The sequence below is a fragment of the Thamnophis sirtalis genome, unplaced genomic scaffold, assembly GCF_051295495.1.
Source record: "Thamnophis sirtalis isolate CommonGarterSnake01/CBP01778 unplaced genomic scaffold, rThaSir2_p1.2 scaffold_4, whole genome shotgun sequence".
Lineage (NCBI taxonomy): Eukaryota > Metazoa > Chordata > Lepidosauria > Squamata > Natricidae > Thamnophis > Thamnophis sirtalis.
The window spans coordinates 116,441,490-116,465,669 of NW_028261384.1; the positions used below are offsets into that span (position 1 = coordinate 116,441,490).

Genomic DNA, 24,180 nt, shown 5'->3' on the forward strand with positions numbered 1-24,180 from the left:
TTTTTTTTTTTTTTGTTCTTTACGGAAAACTGTAAAAAGGGAAAAAATGTTAAGGGCGTTCCTTCCGGGAAAGGGGGGCGGATTCTTATAGGCCCACGCAAATAAGTGGAAACGAAAGGAATGGAAGGCGTGGCCTCCTATGCAAAAGAGCCTGAAATATCGATCACGATGCAAAATGGAGCGCCGGACGTGACACGGTGGAAAGCGGCGTATCCGAAACTCGGGATAAAGAGGCGTGGCCAGCTAGGTAGATGCAGAGGCGGGGCTTAGAGGTGGACTGAGAGGCGGTAGAGCCGAATCGCTGTTAGAACGTTCGCGGCCTGGGTCACGTGGCGCGCAGTCCCGGCGCAGAAGAGCTTTGGATATCGAGTGTGAAAAATCGGTGTTCCTGAAGGTTTCTCTGCGCATGCACAGAGTGCGTTTGCTTCACGTTTCCGTCTCCAACTCCGGTAGTTCGTGATCAGAGTCTGTAAGGGAAAGAGAGTGCCGTTCTCCACCGTAAGTACGACCCCAGTTGTGTGGAAGGGAGTATTCATTGATTTGGCAGCTGATTTTTTTTTTTGTATGTCAATACAAAAAAATACAATACAATAAAAATAAGGGTCAAGCTTCTTTGTGTGTAAGTGGGCAAGCCGGTTTTGTAGGATTTGGTTTTAACAGAATAACAGAGTTGGAAAGGGACCCTTGAGGGCTTCTAGTCCAACCCCCCTGCTCAGTCAGGAAACCCTAATACCATTTCTGGCATATTGTTATCCAATTTCTTGTTAAAAACTTCCAATGTTGAGGCTCTCACAATTTGGGAGGTTGGGGCTTGATCTATATTGAAAAAAATGAATTTGTTGCTTGTTGTCGTTTGAATTGTGCAAGTTTCCAAAGGATTCCTATTTTAGTGTTCCTAGCTTCCTCCTCTTTGGGAGCCCTGTTCCACATTGTGTCCTGTGAAAGCAGCTTGTTTTCCTTTCTTAAGTTGCTTACCCTTCTTTATGTGGCTTGCGATTTCAGGGGCTCAGAAAGATGCATCTATCATGGTTTATGGCCATTACCCTCTTAGGATTGGCTATCTGTGTGCCCATTGAAAGGCCCAAAGAGAAACAAGAGGCTGCCCCAGAACCACCAGTAAGTATTCTGAGGATTGTCCATAATTCTCTGCTTCACAAAGGCCTTTATACCTACATATATGTTTTATTAGAAGAGGATTTTACATAGGTTTAAAAAACTTTAAAAAACCCTAAAAGAAAAAGTAGAAAAAATACAAAAGAATAAAGGAAAAGTAAGAATAACAAGATATCTAAAGCTTTCTATTTTTATTTTTTTGCAGGAGCTACAAATGTAATAATTGCCATCTCCACTCTCCCAAATTACAAACATGGTTTTCTTCTTCCCCAAATCAGTTCTTTTTATTCAATAAATCCCCAAATTTTCTGTTGATTTTTATCCATTTTCAGAAAAAAGTTCATAAAAGGTTTCTTTTTTATACATTATAGTGTATAATCTTCCCTTAAATAAACAAGTCAATTTAGCCATTTTTGCAGACTGCAGCAGCCTTTATTGAAGTTCCATATAAGATACCATGGCAATTGTACTGTCCCTTCCCAAATTGAATAACTCACATTCTTGCCAGAGAGGCTAGCCTGGACTGGAATCTGAGGTTGCAAGATTCTGATACTGAAATGGACACTGCTCCTTTAAGCCCAGCACAATTCCACCTAGAATCCTTGCCTCCATATCTTAGCAGTACTAATTGTCAAAAATTCAATGTGGGTTGGGTGAGAGGGTAAATAGAATGGAAGGGGTTGAAGCAGCATTTGGGATTTAACAGAAAAATATATGGCTATAGCCAGTATGGCTAAAATAGGTTTTATTCCGTTCATGAACTGTATTGTATTAACTCATTTGGAAGCAGGGTCCCCAAGATTTTCTCACTACTGTAGTGACAGCTAGCCTGAAATCATCTTATTCTAGTTGCCTGAACTAGCCACAGATAAAGATTGTAATGGATACACTGGTAAAATTGTTACAATGATGTAAGATGAAAAATGGTGTTGGACCAAATTTCAGAATAATCTGGTGCCCACAAGTTTCCAAGAGAGGCCAAATTGAAGCCCTATATAAGATACCTTAGCAATTGTACTGTCTTTTCCCATATTTGTGCTTTCCATAATTAGTGCAATGACAATAAAGTAAACTAAACTAGTTAAATGACAATTATGTGAGTTCATCTACAAGACATTCACGGTAAGTTTGGAAGGGACATTGGGGCTCCTCTAGTCCAACCCCTGCCCAAGGCATTGGGCCCTAACTATATAATGAACTATCCCCAGAATTTATTCTTCCCTCTCAAATTATTTCCTGTCTATGGATAATGTTATATAATGTCTCTTCAGAGGGTTTTTTCGGTGCACATTTTGGCAAAAAAAACCACTTTGCTCTTGTCCTTCCACTTCATTCTTTCCCAACTTGAGGTCCTTAAGTGGACCTCAAAAAATTCCCCAACTAGCATACTTATGATGAACTCAAGCTGTGGAAGACTGCTATTCTCAATCTAAGTTTAAGTGGACATCACTAATATAAATGCATTATCTTTACTTTTAGTCACTCTTGTTATTTTCTCCTTCCTCCTTGGTTATTTTCAGTTTTAGATTGTAAAGTTTTCCAAGCATGACCTTGCCTTCTTGTACTTAATAATATATTTTGCATTTTATTAGCATGATATTATCCTTTCTGAAGTTTAGTTGTGAATGCTGGTGTTAATGTACCTTGAGTAGCACTATCTGTAACCAGAAGAGAAATTTCAGTAAGTCTCATTTGAAGAAGTGCAACATCTGGATCTGACTCCTGACTTTTGTTTTTCTGAAGGACACAGGCTTGTATTATCACCGCTACCTCCAAGAAGTCATCAATGTGCTGGAAACTGATGGGCATTTCCGGGAAAAACTGCAAGCAGCCAATGCAGAGGATATCAAGGTGAATTGGGATATACAAGGGTGGCTGTTGTGTCATAACTAGGGCCAAGTCCTCTCTTTTACCATTGTGGGAAGTTCAGTTTGGTAAACTTGGATTTGTCTTTTGGACTTAGTAATGGATACCAACCACTTTTACTATAGTGCTTTTCACTTACAGAAAGGAAAGTGACCTTATTTTCCTGTGTCTTTAAGTGAAATACAGGGCAATGATACACACCCATACAGGAAGTCCACGACTTACAACCATTCATTTAGTAACCATATGAAGTTACAGTGGTGCTGAAAGAGTAATTTACAACTGGTACCTGGATTTACAACCAGATGCAACATGCTCATGGTCGTGTGATGAAAATTTAGGCATTTGGCAACTGCCATATAATTAGATCATTGAAATGTCCCAGGGTAATGTGAATGATTTGCTTAAAATTTGTGGCACAAAAAACCATCAGAGCAACTCACTTTAACCGCCTTCTTTAACAATGAAAATTCTGGTTTTAACTTGAGAACTACCTGTATAACAGAATCAATAGGATATAGTGACCTATTAGGATGAGAAAACCTAACTGGATTCAGATCCCAGTATTTATCCAAATTACTTTGATCAAGCACATTGGAAACTGTTAAGTTGCAGCAGACTTATAAATTGAAATTGTAGATATATATATATTATAATGGTGTACCTTTAAAGATAGTTCGTGAGATAAAAAAAAAGACTACCTACACAATGAGTTCCTCAACACAAGACTAGGATAAAAGTAAAATATCTGCTTCCTTGTTGCTCCTTTCAGAGTGGAAAACTCAGCAAAGAGCTGGACTTCGTGGGTCACAGTGTCCGCACAAAGTTAGATGAACTGAAGAGACAGGAGGTGTCCCGGCTTCGGATGCTCCTAAAAGCCAAAATGGATGCCACGATGGAGCAAGGTGAGTTGAGATAGGAGAGTGTTGATGGTGGGATTCCAGCCAATGTTGAGGACAGAGAACATGCCAAGCCCCAATTCTAGGTTCTATTGTTGTAATGCCATTAGTTGGATAGATGGAGAATAGCTGTTTGGTGGCTGGTCATTCCTGCTATGGAATCATTGTGCAAACAGACAGATCTTGTGATGGCCCTTGTGTTATATTGTGGCTTCTAAATTCCAGATAAGTTGCCAGATAATTTAATAGATGAGAGAATTTGTAGTTCAGCATTGAACTGAGGAGAGTCCTTAGTGGTCTCTGAGCTTAGTGGTTTTCTTGCAGACATTTCATTACCAAACTAGGTAACATCATCAATGCACTAATGATATTATCTAGTCTGGTAATGAAACCAAGGAGCCCACAGATAAATTAATAATATAAATTAATCCTTGGATTAACAGTTCTTAACTGCCTCTTTAATATCCCGAGGTACAAGGGGAAGCCGCTTGGCAATAATAGAATATTAGAGAAAACTGATTTGAAGACAAAACAAGCTGCTTTTCATCATTTAGCCAAATAATCATTTTAACAATAATAACTTAAAATTATTTGTCTAAATGATGAAAAGCAGCTTGTTTTGTCTTCAAATCAGTTTTCTCTAATATTCTGTTACTGCCAATGGGCTTCCCCTTGTGCTTCAGGATATTAAAGTGGAGGGGAGGGGACTTCATTTCAAAGGATCTATCCTCAAAATCTAGTAATCAAAGATGTCCTGTTCTTTAAGAAAAAAAATTGATAGAAATCAAGCAACCTGCTTTCTTGAATGTGCTAAGCCATAATTTAGTTTATCAGGCTTTGCTGTAACCTGGTTGTGTGAACCTAGCATTCAGTATTCAATAAACATTTAAGCAAACTAGTATAGTGCAGTATATGAGCCCCAGTGTTTTCTGGTTTCTATTTAAATGTCAAGTCTGAAACTCTAATCTTCATCTCCCCCTTTTCCTCTTCCCTTTCAGATGTCCAGGTTGATCACCTGGCTTTATTGAAGCAGTTTGAACACCTGGACTCGCAAAACCAGCACACATTTGAAGCCCGAGATTTGGAGCTGCTCATTAAAACCGTATGACAGAATTTTTAAAAACATTTATTTCAGATTATTAAACCTTTGAATCTGTTTTGCATACCCCGGGCCCACTTCACCTCTGTATATTGTAGTACAAGCCCAGGGCATATGCTCTCTCTCCTTTTTTCCTCTCCCTTGCTCAGACTTTGCAGAAGGGAAGTGGTTAGGAGGTTGGAGGTTGATTCAAGGCTGTTGCAGGATTGATCTTTTTTACTTTTCACTTTCATCTGATGCTCAGCTATTGAGGTTGTTGGAGTGCATGGTTAGGTCAGTGCCAAAATGGAAGCCCCTGCCTCTAGACCCCTTCCAAAATACAGAAATACTCTATAGATAATCCATGCTACTTCCTCCTACTCCTTTTCTATCCCAGGAGCTCTAATCAGAAGATTAAAACTGATATTTTTTTCATTTACCTCACCAAACAACATGTAGAGCTTTTAATAAAATATCTCCAGTTTGGTGGTTGCTGGGGTCAGTGGGAGTTTGGGTCTAAAGAGGCTGGAAGACACAAGGCTGGAACAGACTGCCCTGGCCACTAGTATATGTTTATTTTGAAGATAGGATCAATATTAATATCTCCATGTTGTAGAGAAGGCAACAGGTGAATGCAACAGGTTTGCTGAAGATTACTCAGTGAGTTTATTACTGAATAAACTGAATTCCAAAACTCAAATGAGGGACTTCTTGGTTCTTACACCAGAGTTACATTTTGTGAGTTGGGCAGCCATGTAAATCTGAGAAATACAAATAGTCCTTGACTTGCAACCAATTCGTCTTTGATTTGCAACCAATTACCTCGGTAAACGACCACACACCAGATGTTCCACAGTCAGCTCATATTTACAATTGGTTATAACATCACATAGTCATATAATCATGTTTTGTGACCTTTTTTTCTTTTTGGCAAAAACGCCGATTTGAGAGATGGATTCGGAATTGTGACCGTGTGATTCACGTAATGACTGGCATAAAAACAATTGTAAAATTGGGTCCAGTCACATAGTTGCCTCGATTTACAACCATCACAATTTAGGACCAAAATTCCAGTCCCTCCTCAAAAGCAGAGGACTATATGTAAATAAGTACGAATCTTAGCCATCACGGTATAAGGGAGGCTGTTCTAATCTGAACTTGACAGGCCTGCTCTCAGGCAGTGCTGGGGTCTCCAGCAGAGATTAGAGGCAAGTGAAAGTGATGCAGTTATCAGGATTATTTGCAATCCTGTGGGATTGGGGGGGGGGGATTGTAAAAGGAAGGTGATTTCGTCCCATGCCAATAATGTTGGCTCTTGCTTTTCTGTCTTTTTCTCTTAGGCTACTAAGGACCTGGAGAATTACGATGCAGCTCACCACGAAGAATTCAAACGGTATGAGATGATGAAGGAGCACGAGCGTCGGGAATACCTGAAGTCCCTGGATGAGGAAAAACGTCGTGAGGAAGAAGCACATTTTGAAGAGCTCAAGAAGAAACATAAGGAGCATCCCAAAGTCAATGTCCCGGTAGGGGGAACCTCTTTTGGGCTTCCAGGGGTTTGGGTAGGGATTGCTTGTTTTGGCTTGCATTGTCCCAAAGGTGCTTTTCCAAAAGGGTTCTGGATCTTCTCCTTCCCAAGAAAGTCCAGTTGCCTTTTGGAAAAGTACCTTTGGGTAACTATAACCTGGATGTCCCAAAGGTGGGCCTTTTTTTTTTCAGGAGGCAACTGGATGTTGTTTTCTCTTCAAAGACATTTCACTTCTCATCCGACTAGCTTCTTCAGCTCTGAAGAACTGAAGAAGCTTCTTGGATGAGAAGTGAAACGTCTTCAAAGGAAAACCAGAAAGTCCAGTTGCTTCTTTTGGGGGGGGGGGGGGGGGATGGAAGCACCTTTGGGACAACCATGGCCTCATGACTAAGAATCTCCATAGACATTTGGCTTGAGTTCCTCATTATGTCCTTGCAGGGCAGCCGTGATCAACTCAAGGAGGTCTGGCAGGAGACGGATGGTTTGGACCCCAATGAATTTAACCCCAAGACTTTCTTCAAGCTTCATGGTAGGTAAATCTGTATATGTAGTTCTAAGAAAGCTTGTCGGGGAATTGCACAACTGGTATCCAAATGAAGTTATAAACGCTGACATGTAGTTTTATATAAATATATAATTAAATATATTCTCCTGTGCGCTGCCTCAAGAATCCAAACATGGATTAACTTTGTCCATTAGCCTAGAGATTGAGTTATGAAATTGTTGACCACGCCTCCTCTGACTGGAAGAGTTCCGTTTTTTAATTCAGTCCAGCCTGAAGAGATGCATAATTTTTCTCTAGGGTAATAGAAAAATTAACTCTTTCAACTGTAAGTATTTTTGTGTGTAGCATTTTTCCTTTCCTCTAGGTGACTACAGAATTTGAAAGGCAAGCTGTCTCCGTTCCGATGGACTGCCTTGCCAGGCTGTTTCTCAGCGCAATACTAGCGCCTCCAAGTCTAAATCGGCCAGAACTGGTGGCGATTGATTTCCTCGCCTGCCGATCACCGCAGCCGAGACCTGGTACGCCACTCTGGTGTCGGCTACTTCACGCGTGATCCGCTTATTAAGCATGATCAGTCCCTCCTTGTTAAAACTTGATTGACACTGAGCTTGACTATCCGGGCGTGATCGGCTTTCCTGTCAGGCGTGATCCGCTTAAGGAGCGCGATCGGTGTCCTGCCGCCAGCACTACCACTACTGCTGTGACTGCCACTGCCACAAGGGAAAGCAGTGTCGGAACGGCCATTGCCTTCGATGGAATTTGAAACGGTGGCCATTTTGGAAGTTTTAAATTTTACACTGTTGAGAGCCAACCGAAAGGCGGCCGGATTGTTCGAGCCCAGTTAGCGTGACACAAGATCACCTGAGGGTGGAGCTAACAGCATCTTGATGCTGGCCGCCATTGCACACGAGGACTCGCAGTAAAGCGGCTCGTGTTCTTCTTACTCTGTGTTCTCTATTGCAAAGTCCGATAGAACAAATCTTTGTTTCAACTCGTTTCAAATCTTCAACTCGGCTGATTATTCTGAGTGAGCTTTTAATAGTAATAATGGCTGATCGCTTGGCGACTGGAAACAACTCGGGAGCAGAAACCTCTCCCTCATTACCATCTAATCAGTCCAAGGCCAGCGATAGGGTTGGAAGGACTGCCATCAGGACCTCCTGCAGGACCAGGCTGCAGATAGGGCTGCAGGGTGCAAAGAGGAAAATAAGAAAGGGATCCACTTCCAGCAGGTCCCCACCAGCCCTCACGATGCAGGTTTCTCCACCTGCTTCCCCACCCAATCTGGCAGGGGTAATAGCAATAGCAATAGCAGTAGACTTATATACCGCTTCATAGGCCTTTCAGGCCTCTCTAAGCGGTTTACAGAGAGTCAGCATATTGCCCCCAACAATCTGGGTCCTCATTTTACCCACCTCGGAAGGATGGAAGGCTGAGTCAACCCTGAGATTTGAACCGCTGACCTGCTGATCTAGCAGTAGCCTGCAGTGCTGCATTTAACCACTGCGCCACCTTGGCTCTTGGGTCTTGTTCTTAAATTGCATAGGGCCTTGGGTCCAGGGTTGGTCCCCTGATATTCCTATGTCAGAAGGCCTTTCTGTAGAAGACGTGGGATTGAGGCCCCAATCCTTTTCTGATATCTCAGACATTATGTCACTTCGTCATTATGTGAAATGAACTGCTTCATTCAAAAGGTCGGAAGCCTTATTTGTTTCCTTTCAGCCAGCAGCCATGGGACAGAAAGTGTCCTCCAACACCATCGGACATTGGCTGAAAGCATGCATTGCCCTTGTCTACGAGAGCTAATCCAGGACTGTGCCCAGGCGCATTATTCCCCATTCCACCCGGAGCGCAGCCATTTTGGCAGTCTGGGCCACTCAAGCCTCAGTTGAGGAAATTTGTAGGGCGGCGACCTGATCATCGCCGTCATCCTTTGACAGACATTATAAATTGGATGTGTTTGCCTCGGCAGAGGTCTCATTCGGGCGGCAAGTCCTTCAGAGGGTTCTAACAGCTTCTCAAATCCCTGACCAGCCTAGCTCCCACCCTTGAAACTCATTGCTTTGGCATGTCCCATGCTTGGATTGCCCAAGCAGCGCACAGGAAAATGACCGTTGACTTACCTGAACGGTCCTTCTATGTGCGCTGCGAGGGGAATCCAAACCCGCCCTCGGCTTCGGCTGGTCCGGGCACTGGCACTGTCTCAATCTCACACACACTCATTGTGTTATTTGTCGTCTGCTGATTCCTTTGCTTCCCTTGGATCGGCTGAGCCTTCGTACAAAACTGAACTATCCCAGTCAGAGGAGGCGTGGCCAACAATTACATAACTCAATCTCTAGGCTAATGGGCAAAGTTAACCCATGCTTGGATTCTCCTCGCAGCGCACATAGAAGGATTGTTCAGGTAAGTCAACGGTCGTTCTACATCTGCACCAAACAAGGTAGTCAGGTAAAGGAGAGAATCATGAGGTAAATCAGAGCACGCAAGGCACACAGAAGAAAAAGGCGGGGGAAAAGGAAATTCCCCCTCCACGCCCACAGCAACCAATCAAAGTGCAGATTTAGCCAGCACTTTTCAACCATTGAGCTATAACTCTGTTCTGGCTCACTACACAACCCCACTGCTCCAGCTGCTAAATTCAAATACCTTAACACAACTTCTGGCCTCTAGTGTGGGGGTAGCCTAATACAAATGAAGTGAAAATAACTGATTAGAAATAAATTAACTACCCTTTCTCTTATGTCCCAGTTCTTATTTATGGCTTTTGTGAGACATAAGTGGCCTTAATACTCTAATTTCAGAGTATTGATTATAAAAGGAGTAGCCAATTCACAGTCTGATGCAATAGGAAGCTTTTTCCCCTCATCAATAAATATATTTTCCTGGTAGATGGGTTCGAAATAGAAAGAACTAGCGGTCTAAGCTTATACTTTACAGGTAGTCCTTGACTTACACCTTTAGTTTAGTGACACAGAATGGCACAGAAAAAAGCGATATGACCAATTTTCACACAATCATTGCAGCATCCCCACGACCACATGATCAAAATTTGGATGCTGGACAACTTGCTCATATTTCTTGATGGTTGCAATGTCCTGGGGTCATCTGATCACCTTTTGAGGAAGCCCAGATTTGCTTTGCACCCCTGTTACTGACTTAACAACTGCAGTGATTCACTTAACTGTGGCAAGAAAGGTTGTAAAATGGGGCAAAACTCAAAAGGAGGTCAACCTATTCTCAAAAGCACCTGAGGGTGGGACAAGAAGCAATGGATGGAAACTGATCAAGGAGAGAAGGAATCTAGAACTAAGAAGAAATTTCCTGACAGAACAATTAAGCCTCTAGAAGTTGTGGATGCTCCAACACTTGAAGTTTTAAAGAAGAGATTAGATAACCATTTGTCTGAACTGGTATAGGTTTCCTGCCTAATCAGAGGGTTGGACTAGTAGATCTCCAAGGACCCTTCCAACTCTGTTATTCTATTCATCAACTGTCTCACTTAGCAACAGAAATATTGGATTCAATTGTGGTCGTACTCCAAGGACCATCTGTACATGGCTCCTGAATTGAGATGCCAGAATTCTTAGCAATTCTGGCTTATACAGGTAGTCCATGATTTAGACCCATTCTTTTAACAACTATTTGAAATTATGATGGCGCTGAGGAAAGTGACTTACCGTATTTTTTTGGACTATAAGATGCACCAGTGTATAAGATGCACCAAGATTTTGAAGAGGTAAGTAAGGAAAAATATGTTTTTGTTCTCCCTGGCCCCTAGTAGTACTCTGTAGGATTCAGCAGGGCTGGGGGAAGGCAAAAACGCACCGGTTTTTGTGAAAAATGGATGGAAAACAAGTCATTTTTCGCAAAAACAGAGGCATTTTTGCCCTCCCTCAGCCAGGCTGAACCCTGCGGAGTGTTTCTGGGAGAAGGCAAAAAGCCTACTTTTTTGCAAAAATGGGATGCAGACACAGGGCTTTGGGAGCCCCAAAATGGCTTCATTCAGTGTATAAGATGCCCAACATTTCCACGCTCTTTGGAGGGGGGGAATGGTGCATCTTATACTCCGAAAAATATGATATGTCCACTTTTCCTCCTTCTGAGTGTTGTGGTGTCCTTAAAGGTTGTGATCAGAATTGGAGTGCTTGGCAATTGGCATTTACAGAGGTTGCAGCAACCAGGGGTCACTTGATTACCATCTATGATCTTCCCAGGAAACTGACAAGCAGAATCAATGGGGGAAGGCAGTTTTGCTTAATGACTGTAATTTGCTCAACAACTGCAATAAAAGTCAGATCTGTCCCAAGGGCCTTGTGTCTGACACCCCTATTCTAGCATATTGGGCCAGCTCAAACAAAGTTCAGCCCCACTTGCAACACCTTTCAAACAGGCATGTGGTTTTGACTGCGAGAAAAGTTCAGTTGTTCACATTTGATGTGCTTCACTGCCATTCGTCCCTTTCTTTTCCCCAGACACCAACGGCGATGGGGTGCTGGATGAGCAGGAATTGGAGGCACTTTTCACTAAGGAGGTAAGTTCTTAGTCTTCCTGATATGACAATCCTGCAGTTGAGACAACTCATGTACTTTAGTGATCCTCCATTAAAAAAGAAAAAACAATTCAGAGCCGTCTTGCAAGCTGGACTACCAGCTCAGAGGTAGAATGTATATTTTGCAGACAAAAAGTGGCAGTTCAATCCCTGCACTTTTTCCCCAGGGAGCTGGGGGAGGGGAGTGGAATTTAGGGAAATGAAATTCCGACATACTAGCTAAAGGAGTCTTCTTTTTGCAGCTGGAGAAGGTTTACGATCCCCGAAATGAGGAAGATGATATGTTGGAAATGGAGGAAGAACGCCTGCGCATGCGCGAACACGTCATGAAGAATGTAAGTGTATGAACTGCAGGGTGAAGATATGATGCCTTTTGTGTGTACAAGGCAGGCAAAGGAAATTTGGGTCATCCTGGTCCTAAGTCCCCTTTTTTGGGGTCCATCATAAAAGTTGCAAGTGGAGGACTACTTATATGAGATCAACAAATTCTGGGTTGTTTATTGAGGCACAATAAGATTAAGATTTAGTTTATTTGTATGCCTCCCTTCTCCGGGAGGGACTCAGGGCAGCGAACAACTCAAAAGGGGATACAAACACAATACACGTAATTGAAATACACAAGAGTCATACAGCAGACCTCTGGGTTAGTTTTTTTCCCCTAGGAGTGACCCCAAAATCATAATGAGAGGCTTCTAATTCTTAGCCCATTTCAGATAGAGAAAATTATTGTTTGTGTTGTGGCAATCATCTTTTTCATAATCGGTCAGCACCTTACAATGTGGGCTTTGTATCTTACACCACGTCAAATGGCTTCCTCAAACAGGATAAGCCATAATGTGATTTCCTTTTGGCTTGGAATATGGGAACCTGGTCATTGTGGCTATAAATATGGTTTAGGTAAGCACCTTTTTGTAAAGATTTTATGTAAAAAAAATCTTTTTCGGGTCAAAAGCTGTCCTAGCAGGATTTGGCCAGGATTTGGATATCATAGTATGAAGTGTGAACCCTTTCCAGAAGAGGAATCATTATGCTAGTCCATATTTGAAGGTTTGAAGGGATGTTTGAGGGAGTGTATAGGAGAGCAATTGCTGGCTGTGATATTAGTGCATTCAAGGTATAGTCAAAGGTAAGTACGCTAAGGGGGGAATTCTGGGAGTTGAAGTCCATCTTGAAGACTAAGATTTAGAAACAATGTTCCAAGCAGTTATACTCTATACAAGCTTAACAATTCCATCTGTCTCTGTGTGTTTGACTATCTCTCTTTCTAATGAAGTTTGTAGAGAGTTAGATCTCCTTGGAACAGTGTTTCAAAATCTTAACCACTTCAAGATGGACTATGGGTGGGTGGGTATCTATAGATAGATGATAGATAGATAGATAGATAGATAGATAGATAGATAGATAGATAGATAGATAGATAGATAGATAGATAGATAGATAGATGATAGATAGATAGATAGATAGATAGATAGATAGATAGATAGATAGATAGATAGATAGATAGATATAGATAGATAGATAGATAGATAATCAGTACATGTTATGTTATGTTATGTTATGTTGATTTTATTTATATGCCGCCCTTTTCCCCCGAAGGGGACTCAGGGCGGCTCACAGCTCAACAGGGAAGGGGATACAAACAGAATTTAAAAACGACATAAAAAACAATGCAAAATTAAAAACACAACAGTCATACCAATTCGAGACGGGGGCAGCAGTTCTTTAGCCCCAGGCCTGTCGGAACAGCCAGGTTTTAAGGGCTTTGCGGAAGGCCTGGAGGGTGGTGAGGGTTCGAATCTCCACAGAGATAACTAGAACAAGAGGTTTCTTCCTCTCCCGAAATCTAGTCTCATCTGATCCCCTGCCCAGGGAAGAGAAAAAAAGATTTGTCTTCCTTTTTGAGAGTTTGCAAAGAGCAAAAAAAAAAAAAGCATCTTTTCTGCATTGGCTGTTTTTCAAAGCTGTGCAGAAAGAAAACTGACCCTGCATACCGATAGAACTAGTGGAGACCAGTTTATTGGGAATTTTTTCCTCCCCAAAAAACCCTTGGTGTTTAAATGAATCATAGGTTATACTTTAACATTAAGGTAGGAGAGCTAAGTCCAGTTCACTTTTTCCTCGGGAAGAATAATTCTTTCACTTCTGTTATGTATTAACTGCAGCTGCTGTATGTTCTACCGTGAAACAAAGTCTGGCTTATCATTAATGAGGATGGTTATTGGAAACAAGTGAATTTTTAACTGACAGAATGTCTGGGTCAATTCCAGTTTTTATTTTCCAGTTTGATAACTTTATTAGAATAATGCCAACCCAAATGATACAAAAGGTGTGCAGAATGTAGTTCCCAGTCTGCATCAGTGAATGATCTTAAAGAATCCCCAGGTTAGTCTGTAGAGATTCTCAGTCATCCAGGTCATGGTTGTCTCAAAGGTGCTTTTTCAGGAGGCTTTCTTGGGCTTTTCTTTGAAGACGTTTCACTTCTCATCCAAGAAGTGTCTTCAGCTCTGACAGGATAGTGGGAAATGGAAGGATTTATATTTATATTTCTTGTAGACAGATGGTCATTTGCATTCTTTTAGAGAGTCATTGAGGCCACTTGGAGGTTTGTCTGTGTCCTCGGGGCCACCTGAGTGATGCAAATGGGTGTGCGGCCTTCTTGGCTGCAGGATGAGAGTCTAGTTGCCTCCTGAAAAAGCACCTTTGGGACCATGACTGGATGACTGACAATCTCTACAGACTTTTAGCTATACAATTTGGGATGAATATCCTTGGAATGGTGTTGGAGTAGGAATGGATTTCCAGGGGGGGGGGAATTTCAGACTACAGGAACCAGGAGCACTACTCAGGTGACCCTGAGGACACAGATAAACCACCTGTGCTTCAACAACCCTCTAAAAAGATGAAAATGACCAGCTGTCTTCTAGGAATATAAATCTTCCCATTCCCCACTGTCCTGTTGGAGCTGAAGAAGCTTCTTGGATGAGGAGAGAAACGTCTTCAAAGAAAAAACAAGTCGCCTCCTGAAAAAGCACCTTTGGGACAATCACAGTTTAATTCACGTTCTGCTTCAGAAAAACAGTTCGCACATCCTATTAACTGATAGATGTATGGTTTTGCACAGTGAGCTAAAATATAAATCGTTTCCAAGCTGGAGTCTCTGACTCGTACAATGCAAGTGAAAGCTAATTATATCTTGGCATGATATATACTTAGCTACCTCATACTTACATGTTCAACTACTGAGAAAATAGGATAATAGGTAGGGCTTTGCTCAATCCAGCACGACTCTTATTATATTTTCAATGTTGGATTTATTTGGTTATAATTCTGGGTGTAACATAACTCTGTGTTTACTTTTGGCTATTAGTCTTTGTGTGAAAAGAAAACATACATTCTAAATACTGCTTCAGTCCTTGGTTGCAGTTAGTAAAGTACCCTTGATCTGGGCTTTGAGAAAGTAAATGTCTTCTGAATTATAACTCAAAGCAAGTAGGGAAATGGTATGAATCCTTAGCTAATTTTTGAGACTTCTCAAAATCTACTAGTCTTGGTAGGGAAAATACAAAAGGAAGGAACCAATTGCATTTTCTTTTCTCCACTTGTTCTCCTCCTGCAGGTGGATCTTAATAAGGATCGGCTGGTGACCCTGGATGAGTTTGTTAAATCCACTCAGAGGAAGGAATTCAATGAAGCTGATGGATGGGAGGTGTGTGAAACAACACTATCAATTGAAGTGGAATTTCAAATGTTGGTGTGAAGAGTGGAAAAAACTTTTTGCTAGCAGCAAGTGGTTAAGATTCCCCCCCCCCCAGCAATCACACATACCCATTTTTTGGACTTCAACTCCCATATTTCCTGATTAGTTTAACTTTACAGAAGTGCGTTGAATTCCAGCATACTGAAAGAACTCTAAGTTGGGATAGGCTATGATAAACTTTCTCCCTCTGCAACCAGAGATTGTCATCTGAAAACTTGTTAGAGAAGCTAATAGCACTTCTGTGATAATCTGGCTTGGGAATTCTGGGGGTTGAAGTCTAGCCATCTTAAAGCTACTGAGGTTGAGAAACATTTTTCTACCTCCAAAAGGCACCAAACGTACTAATTCAGGAGGCAGCTCTTGGTGGCTGCTAGTCTTAATAGCTCTGGTTGTAGCAGCAAAGGCTAGAGGCCTCTGAATATTTAGAGCCGAGGTGGCACAGTGGTTAAATGCAGCACTGCAGGCTACTTCAGCTGACTGCAGTTCGGCTGTTCAAATCTCACTGGCTCAGGATTGACTCAGCCTTCCATCCTTCCGAGGTGGGTAAAATGAGGACCCGGATTGTTGTTGGGGGCAATATGCTTCCCCTCGCAGCGCACATAGAAGGACCATTCAGGTAAGTCAACGATCGATTTGAATTATTCCAAAATTAATGTAGCAAAACAGGTTGCTGCCCAACATGGAAATTGCAGTATCCAGAGAGGATACTTTTTAAGAACTGCATCAAGAATCATAATATCCTAATTTCTCCCTGCTCAGAAATATTTGTACATCATGTTATGTGACCCCAGGTGGCTCACAAATTTGGTGTACTTCTTAAGGCAGTGATCTCTCTCTCTCATTTCTCCTGCTATCTAGACAGTAGAAGAAACACAGATCTACTCAGAGGCAGAGCTCCAACGATTTGAGGCGGAGCTTAAGGCTCAGGAGGAGGAGTTAAGCCGACGAGCAGAGCAGCTTCACCAGGAGCACAAAGAGCTCCAGCAGCGGCAGGTGGAACTTGATGCTCAGAAGAAGGAGTATCAACAGGTAGAGAATATTTTAATTGGAAAGATACACTTTGCTTCACTATGCTTCCTTTTTTTTATGTTATAAAAAAGTATATCAGCTGGTTACAACAAGTTTTTGTGCATCTCTTCCATTAATTCATATTAATTCAAATATCTTAACTCAAATGTTTACCATACTAACATCATCATACCTCCACTTTTAGTTGACTACAGTTGTTTAAACATCCTTCATCCTTAACTATGCCAAAGATTTAATCCATAACCACATGCTAGCATTTCATTTACTTGTTTATAAAATCCTCCATTAACATCAAATCCTCATATCCTGTTTTAGCTAAACATCCATAATATTTAATACCAAAAATTCCATCCTCCATGTATATAGTTTATTATCATTCTCCTTTCTTTATGTAATTATATTGTATATCATAGCATTTTCCCCATATTAGTTAAGATTTAACTGTATATAGTTTTATTTTATTTTTTATAGTAATAATTATTGTGATTAATAACCTTTATATATAGTCCAAGAATATTTCTAACCTTCCCTTCTCATATCCAATTATTATTTATCATAGCAACTCAACATTATATACATTACTATCATTATCAATTATTATTCAACTATATCTATTACAAATGAATTTAACTAGCTTTCGCTAGTTTTAAATTGTATTCTTCCATCTATCAGCCTGTGTCTCTCCAGTAACAAAACCTCCTTAATCCTGTTGCCATTCGTAGGTCGAATTCTCCAAACATCTTTATGAGCACGTCCGTACAAAAAAATCTTTGCACCTTTTTGCTTGTGGTGCCTCTCATATAATGCTGCCGTCCTCCGTTTATTTACTTTATCAGCTTGTCTTTAATTCTCAGTGATGGTATCAAAAGTTTTGCAGATGGTATTTCATAAAGTATAAATTCTTTAATGCTTCTCACTCCTCCTGCGCCCTGTCTTTCGAAGTAAATCTTCTGTGTGGCTGCCCCCCCTTCAGACATTCCATCTTTTTCTCCCTCAGAGGTAAACCAGTTGCCCCGAATATCAGCAAGTTGAAAATCTTTATCTCTGACATCCTTCATTTGTATTTGAAGAACATTCAAACATTCAACATTCTCATTTTTTCCTTCATATTTTGTTGCTAGAAACAGCAGATAATCCAGTTTCCTCTCAATTCTATCATGTGTGGCAGATAATTTTTGTAGTGCCGAAGAAATCATTTGAATAGAGGCTTGAATAGACACCATATTTGTACGCAGTTAGTATTTTTTCTTTGGAAACTCTGAGGTATTTGCAAGTTAAAACAAGCTGGGAACTGTACAATCTTATCTGATCTTAGACCAATCCAGCCAAGCAATAAAAGTGTCAAGTTGTAAGGAGCCAAATTATAGTGAATTGGTTTACAGCCCACTTGCAGAGGATCAGAGGAGATGTTGGAGTAATCTATCCTTTGTCCGTGTAAATAGCATTTAAAACATTTAAAAAATAGGGTAACCACCGTCCATAAACCAATAAAGAGATCAAAATCGCCACTAGATTCTTCTGTTCTTTGATTTAAATTAGCTTGAATTTTTATGTGGACTGTCTTTCTCTGAGTAATAAAATCACCTTACCAGCTGGAAACACTTCGCCATTCTTTGGAGCTATCTGCAGTTTCAGTTAGCCTTATGGCTAATCCGGAAGTCACTGGCAAAGGAGGTTAAATTCCAAGCCTCCAGAGACTTTGCGAACGTCTCTGGGGTCACTGGATCTCCTCCTACCTTTCACTGTCTCTCCGGGACAGCTTGGGTCCAAAAAGGAACCGTCCAAGTGCTTCGGAATAGGGGAATTTCAGGAATAGCCTGAAAATCCGTCTTCTCACTGCTAAGCCCCGCCTTCTTCCCACTATGCTTCCTTTTGATAAAGGGAAACAAGTCCCATGTAATGCTGACATTTATATACCTATATGGGATCCTGTAATTTCCAGCACAGAAACACAGCAGTGTTTCTCAACCATGACAACTTTAAGGTGTGTGGACTTCAGCTCCCAGAAATCCCCAGGCAGCATGTCATGTCAACGTCACTACGTAGTGGGGACTTTTCCCCTTTGCTAAACCGGGCATGGGTGTGACCAGCATGTGACGCATCCAGCCCACAGGCCGGGAGTTTGACAGCTCTGTTGTATAGTATGCTTAATATTAAGAAATGATGGAAGCTGTAGTTCAGTAATATGGAGGACTACAGATTTCCTTAAGATCTTTTTGTAGGGAATTGTTTCTTGACTCTGAATTTCAAATTAAAGCAAATTAAAACAAATACCTAAACAAAACTGTCAAATTGTGAAAGTCCCTGAACTCAACCCTACTTAAAGCTTACTTAAGCATTTGCAAATATTGGCTCAGAAGTTATCTTAAAACAGCACTTGTATTTTTAGATGGAAACTAAGAAGCAACTAACCACCCCCAAAAAATGCTAACCTCTGCTTGGTTCACCGACAAATGCGCACCGACGAAACCGCACCGACGAAACCATGCCCGCCATCAACAAACAACATAATGGGACACAAAAACAACGCTATAACCCTAACCCTTTATAACGTTGTTTTTGCGTCCCACTATGTTGTTTGTTGATGGTGGGCGTGGTTTCGTCGGCGTGGTTTCGTTGGCATGCATTTGACGGGTCACGCTCTGCTTTACTAACTCTGTAATTTCACTATAAGCAGAAAATTAAATATGTTATCAAACATGAGATGATTGGCATTTGATATTATTGCAGGTCAGCATTTATTATACTTCTATATACTCCAAAGGTCGTTTGAACCCCCTCTTAAGGAGACAGATCCTTGTATTCTATCCTCAGCCCTGGTCAAATAAACGTGGCCCAAACAGATCATGTTCTTTCCATTCATAAATTGAATCATGGGAATTTTCCTCGAAAATGTCTCATTGTAACAGTGGGGCCTTCAATTGTGGATCTTCGTTTGCTGCAATCTGGGACTAGCATTCGGAATAGAGATGGTCAACCCCTGAGTTACAGATGATCTTCTGGCATTTCTTTTATGTATGCCGGAGAATCTTCAGTAGGCAGAGTCTACTAAAAAGTCAAAGGTTTGCTTTGTATCTGATGGCATTCTTTCCACATTCCCATCCCTTCCAGGTTGTGCTTCAAATGGAACAGAGAAAATCTCAACAATCCCAGGTTGGTCCTGGGGGAGAATTGAAGTTCCAGGCACAGCCGCCTCATGCAGCCCCAGCAGGTAAGAGCCGGGAAGCTACGATTTTTGGGGAAGAGAGGGCAATTTAGGCCCATTTGAGAGAGGAAAAAGATTGAAAGACCAGAATTCTGAGCTTCTTTAAAAGGGTTATGAGAACATGGCTTTCTAAAGCTGTTTCATTGTAAGGTAAAAATGGAGTACTTTGGTGCAAGAACACCTTTACCTTATGGGGTTAGGTAAACTTTGGAATTGTTTGGTTGCTGATACTCATGTTAATTGCATTTATGTATTTGTAACTCAACTCAGTGTAGACATAGAATAAAACAGTTGATGAGGCAATAGGTCCTTGGTGTTCTCTGAGCTTGGTTATTTTCTTGTAGATGTTTAATTGCCAAATTAGGTAACATTCTCAGTGCCAATACGGAATGGGGTTTGCTCACATTTTATATACTAGTGGCTTCACTTGTCAGTGTTGGTGGGAGTAGTCCCAGTTCCTTGTTTGGGCTGTTGTTTACTGCTAGCCTGTTTGGTGATGCCTCAAGATCACACAATACAAATAATGCTCTATGTTCTTATTTAGCCCCAAAGTTGCACTTATTCCTTATTGCATTTGAGAATAACACCAGGCTTCGTTCAAAGATTGTTAGGATGCCTGTGTAAACCTTGGGGGTCAAAGAACCATTGAACTTTTACTGTTGGACAAGAAAAAATGTGGAAAATCAGGGCAAAAAAAATAATAGAATAAGGGTATCCTGAAAAGTGTTGTTCTATCCCATCCCATTTTCTGTCTTATTGCAGATCTTACTTGTTCTAGCTTAATTTAGCTGGGTCTGCTCTCAATCTCCTCAGGTATTTAGGACCTTGACCTGGATAAGATGGTTTGTCCTGCAGTTTGGGATGACCAAAATGTCTGGGGAGATCCTGGTTTAGTAAAACCTGGGGTGTCAGTTTTTTTAAGTGAATGTGAGAATCAGAATTCTAATACAGGTTCTCATCCACTTATGGTGGAAGCAAGCTAGTTCTCTCACCAGTTGATAGAAGTGCTCATAAAAATAATGCTTTGCCATCAATCAGAGCCCTTCTGCCAAACATTATTGAAAAAGCATTCTTACTCTTATTTTCTTGGGGAAGTTAGGTGTGAACTGTTTTAGCTTCAACTAAAGGAATAAAGAGCAGTTGGAAGCTTAACTTTTGGAACAAAGAGCAGTTGGAAGCTTAACTTTTGCAGCAATAAGTTGCCCTTCCCTCCTCTACCTAAAGAAGAGGTAATTAAAAGTTTTCTAGCTGGTGTTGGTATGTTCAAAAGAGTTTTTGCCGTGTGCTGCTGCCATTTAAACACTTTATTATGCTTTAATTATATCCCATTCATCTGGTAAAATGTTCAGTAAAAGTGCACCCCTATCCAAAAATCCCGGAAGTTCATGTTGGTTAAGATAAAGAGGTTAGCTAGTAACTATGGGATGGCTGGTTGCACATCACCCACAGGGTGGCAGTGCAGGCTCCCGTAAACCAAATTTATAAATTCATAGAAAGGATAGGAACTCAAATGGGGAATCTATGTTGCTAGAGTTATTGCTGGGTTACAGCTTCCTGCGTTATTTGCTATCGCTGTTGGGGCTGTTGAATATTATAGTAATCAATACCTGAAAACCCATCTGTTTTCTGACCCTTGCTAAGTTCAGGGTACAAATGCCATACCATCTTCATAAGCCTAGTTTTGGTGAAGAAACATCTAGAGAAAGTGTCCCTCAGGGATTGGTTTCACTCCCAAACCTGTGGGTGGGTAGGTATTTGCGTGGCACGACAAAACCGCGGTCCACTAAAGCGCGCCCGATTAAAGCGCATACCTGACGTCATCAGCAGCGCGACAAATACGACCGCGAAGAAAAAAGGGCGCTTTAAAAAGCGCTTTTAAAGCAAGCCGATTCACGTAAAGGTTAGGGTTAGGGTTAGGTTAAGGGTTAGGGTTAGGTTTAGGGTTACGTTAAGGGTTAGGGTTAGGGTTAGGTTAAGGGTTAGCGTTAGGTTTAGCGTTAGGTTAAGGGTTAGGTTAAGGGTTAGGTTTAGGGTTAGGTTTGGGGGGGTTAGAGTAAGGTTTTTGCGTTAATTTTTAACTTTACCGCTCACAGCGTGATGTTTTCGTCGCGCTGTGATGATGTCAGGTACGCGCTTTCGTCGAGCGCGCTTTAGTCTACCGCGGTTTTGTGATGGAACCAGGTATTTGAGGAACAAGATTCTTCAGATGAATCACAAGTGTAACAGTGGTCTCTTTTTTCTAGGTCATGCTTCTCCTCCTGAGTCCCATCCAGGAGCCCCCGGAGCATCAGAGCATGACGCTCAGAAAGACCAAACAGAAGCTCTTCAGAACCAAGCACACCCAGAGGTTGCTGTCCAATAGAACACGGCTATGGTGGAGTCCTGTATATTCTTCTTTTCTCATTGTCAGGGCATCTAAATCAAACTTCACCCCAGGACTGTGGAGGAGGGGCCATGCAAGGCAATGTTTAAAAGAGGAGAATGCTTACTAATTGCCCTCTGCACCCAATCCTCCATCTATTCCACGTAAGCAAACATTTTTTACCAAACAGATGACTCTCTTGACAAAGGGAAATAATTAAGGGAGGAAATAGGAACGGCTTTGTTGTTCAAAAGGTTGGGGCAGGCGAAAGAGAAGGAAGTAAGGGTTAGACATCCTGACATTCTCGGGTAATTTTATCCTACAAGTTCAGAAATGCTTATGGGTATATAAAAGGGAAGATAAGGGAATGAGTATAATGCCTCGTAAATAGAGTATTGTGCTTTGCCCTCCCTCCTTCCTCTTTTTCCACAATTGGTTCCCAGAAATACAGCGTTGCACCCGTTTGCGAAATATGTGTTGAGAACTGCTGGGTTTTGTTTTAAAACAATTTGGTTCCCTTTTATTTAATAAATTGAACCCCTTGAAGTATTTTCTGCGTTTTTATTTCGCCATCTTCCCTTTACATGTGACATGGTTTCAGCATCTGTATACTTGGCAGGGATTTTTTTGCAATTGTGTCAGAAGCACTGAGGCACTTCCCAGGGGAAAGAATTCGCCGGTGACATCACTGTTACCCTGGGGGACTCCCTGGGGGCTTCTTTCATGTCCCTAGCATGACCTGGAGTGAAGGAGAAGAGCTCATCCCTATACCATGGCAGCTCTTGGGTCTCAAACATGGGCTTAGTAACCTCCTTCCACAGCGTTCTAACCATTTGAGCCACCTTGCTCCTTACTTGGCAGTATATCTTACCAAGTATGAAAAATTACTCCACCGTATGAGCATTTTGGGTGAATGGTCATTGACCATTTTTTATTTTTGCCACAACTTCCTTTAGTCTGGAAGACAAAAATAATTTAAAAGAACCCATTTCTTTCTATCTTGGCTTTTGCACTACTTTGCCCATCTTATATAGATAAGTCCTTGACCTACAACTACAGTTGGGTCTGGAATGGTGCAGTCAAGTGAGTTGCTCCTTTTTGCTGAGTTTGTAGGCGAATCCCCATGGTCATTAAACAAATCTGGCTTCCCCCCATTGACTTTTTTTGGTGGCGACCTCCAGGAAGATCATAAATGGTGATCACCCAATCTTGGGTCTCTGCCACTATTGAAAATACATGCCAATTGCCAAGTACCCAAATTTTGATGATGTCGCTGCAGGGATATTGCAGTGGCTTTAAGTGTGAGGACTTGTGTGTAAGAATAAATGTTGCTTGAAAGTCACTTATTTGGGTGAGTACTGGGAATTGAAGTCCACCCATCTTCAAGTCGCCAAGATCAAGATACACTGCTCTAGCCCATATTCCCTAGGATGGGTCAGCAACCCGCAGCTCTGGAGCTATTCTGACCTAGGCTTCCTGAGAAAGCATAAATCACAATTTTATTCCCCAAAACCCTCTTTTATTTATACAACTGTGAAATTATGGTCATTCCCAGGCTTCACAAACAGCCTGTGAAGATTCTGACAGATGTCTGCTCGAGTTGCCACAGTCTTTCAGGGGAATGTTGATAAACACCTACCTTATCTCCCTCTGAATGCTGCCAGAGACCTAACTGCCAAATGCAGACCAAGGCCAAACTTAGCACAGAGTCAAACAGAACTGTTCCAAGCTTGAATTGACCAGATGAACTAATTGTTTACTGCAAAAGCTCAGGTCTGTTCGCTCCTCTTTTATGTCTTAGGGGAGTGGGTCAATCATCTCCAAGCCTTACTGCCAAGTTGACCCTGTTTTCTTAATTGTTCTTGCCTTCTGGCAGCTCTGCGCATGCGCACAATGGGAACAGGCTCCCGCTGTTCTTCTGCCTTGCTGATATCAGGCTCCGGAGGCAGCAAATAACTACCAAATGAGATGGCCTTGGTCCCATATCTGCCTCCGACACAGAGTCCTCATCCGAGCCTTCCCCAGACTCCAGGGTTGGCTCACGTTCCTCCCCAACCTCCTCACTCTCTGAATCTGCTGCCAGCTCTGCTGGCCACTGGCGGGCCACAACAGGAGCCACATGTGGCTCTTTCATTCCTCTGCTGTGGCTCCCTGTTGCCAGTCGGCTCCACAATTGATAGGGTGTTTGGTTAGGACAGGTGGAGAAAAAAGGATGCTGCGCTAGGAGGAGCCTCTAGAGTAGGGGCTCCAGAATTGAATAGGGAGTTTCTGGTTAGGACCTTTGTG

The 24,180-nt window shown here is 41.7% G+C and overlaps 1 protein-coding gene across 1 annotated transcript; it reads left to right on the forward strand.

Annotated features, from left to right (window-relative positions):
* Positions 1 to 256: 256 nt before the first annotated feature.
* Positions 257 to 22,443, forward strand: NUCB1 (nucleobindin 1). The gene is made up of 13 exons (XM_087713846.1): positions 257 to 498; positions 1,003 to 1,116; positions 2,857 to 2,964; positions 3,752 to 3,884; positions 4,877 to 4,980; positions 6,297 to 6,482; positions 6,923 to 7,013; positions 11,465 to 11,523; positions 11,784 to 11,876; positions 15,158 to 15,247; positions 16,157 to 16,327; positions 19,439 to 19,538; positions 21,776 to 22,443. The coding sequence occupies exons 2-13, from the start codon at positions 1,015 to 1,017 to the stop codon at positions 21,892 to 21,894; spliced, it is 1,356 nt and encodes a 451-aa protein (XP_087569972.1). The 5' UTR covers positions 257 to 498; positions 1,003 to 1,014; the 3' UTR covers positions 21,895 to 22,443.
* The last annotated feature ends 1,737 nt before the right edge of the window (positions 22,444 to 24,180 follow it).

Excerpts from the sequence above, each read along its gene's own strand:
- NUCB1 (XM_087713846.1), top strand. The coding sequence starts at position 1,015 with ATGCATCTATCATGGTTTATGGCCATTACCCTCTTAGGATTGGCTATC. Across the intron at positions 4,981-6,296 it reads TGGAGCTGCTCATTAAAACC|GCTACTAAGGACCTGGAGAA; the intron begins GTATGACAGAAT and ends TTTTTCTCTTAG. Across the intron at positions 11,524-11,783 it reads AGGCACTTTTCACTAAGGAG|CTGGAGAAGGTTTACGATCC; the intron begins GTAAGTTCTTAG and ends TTCTTTTTGCAG.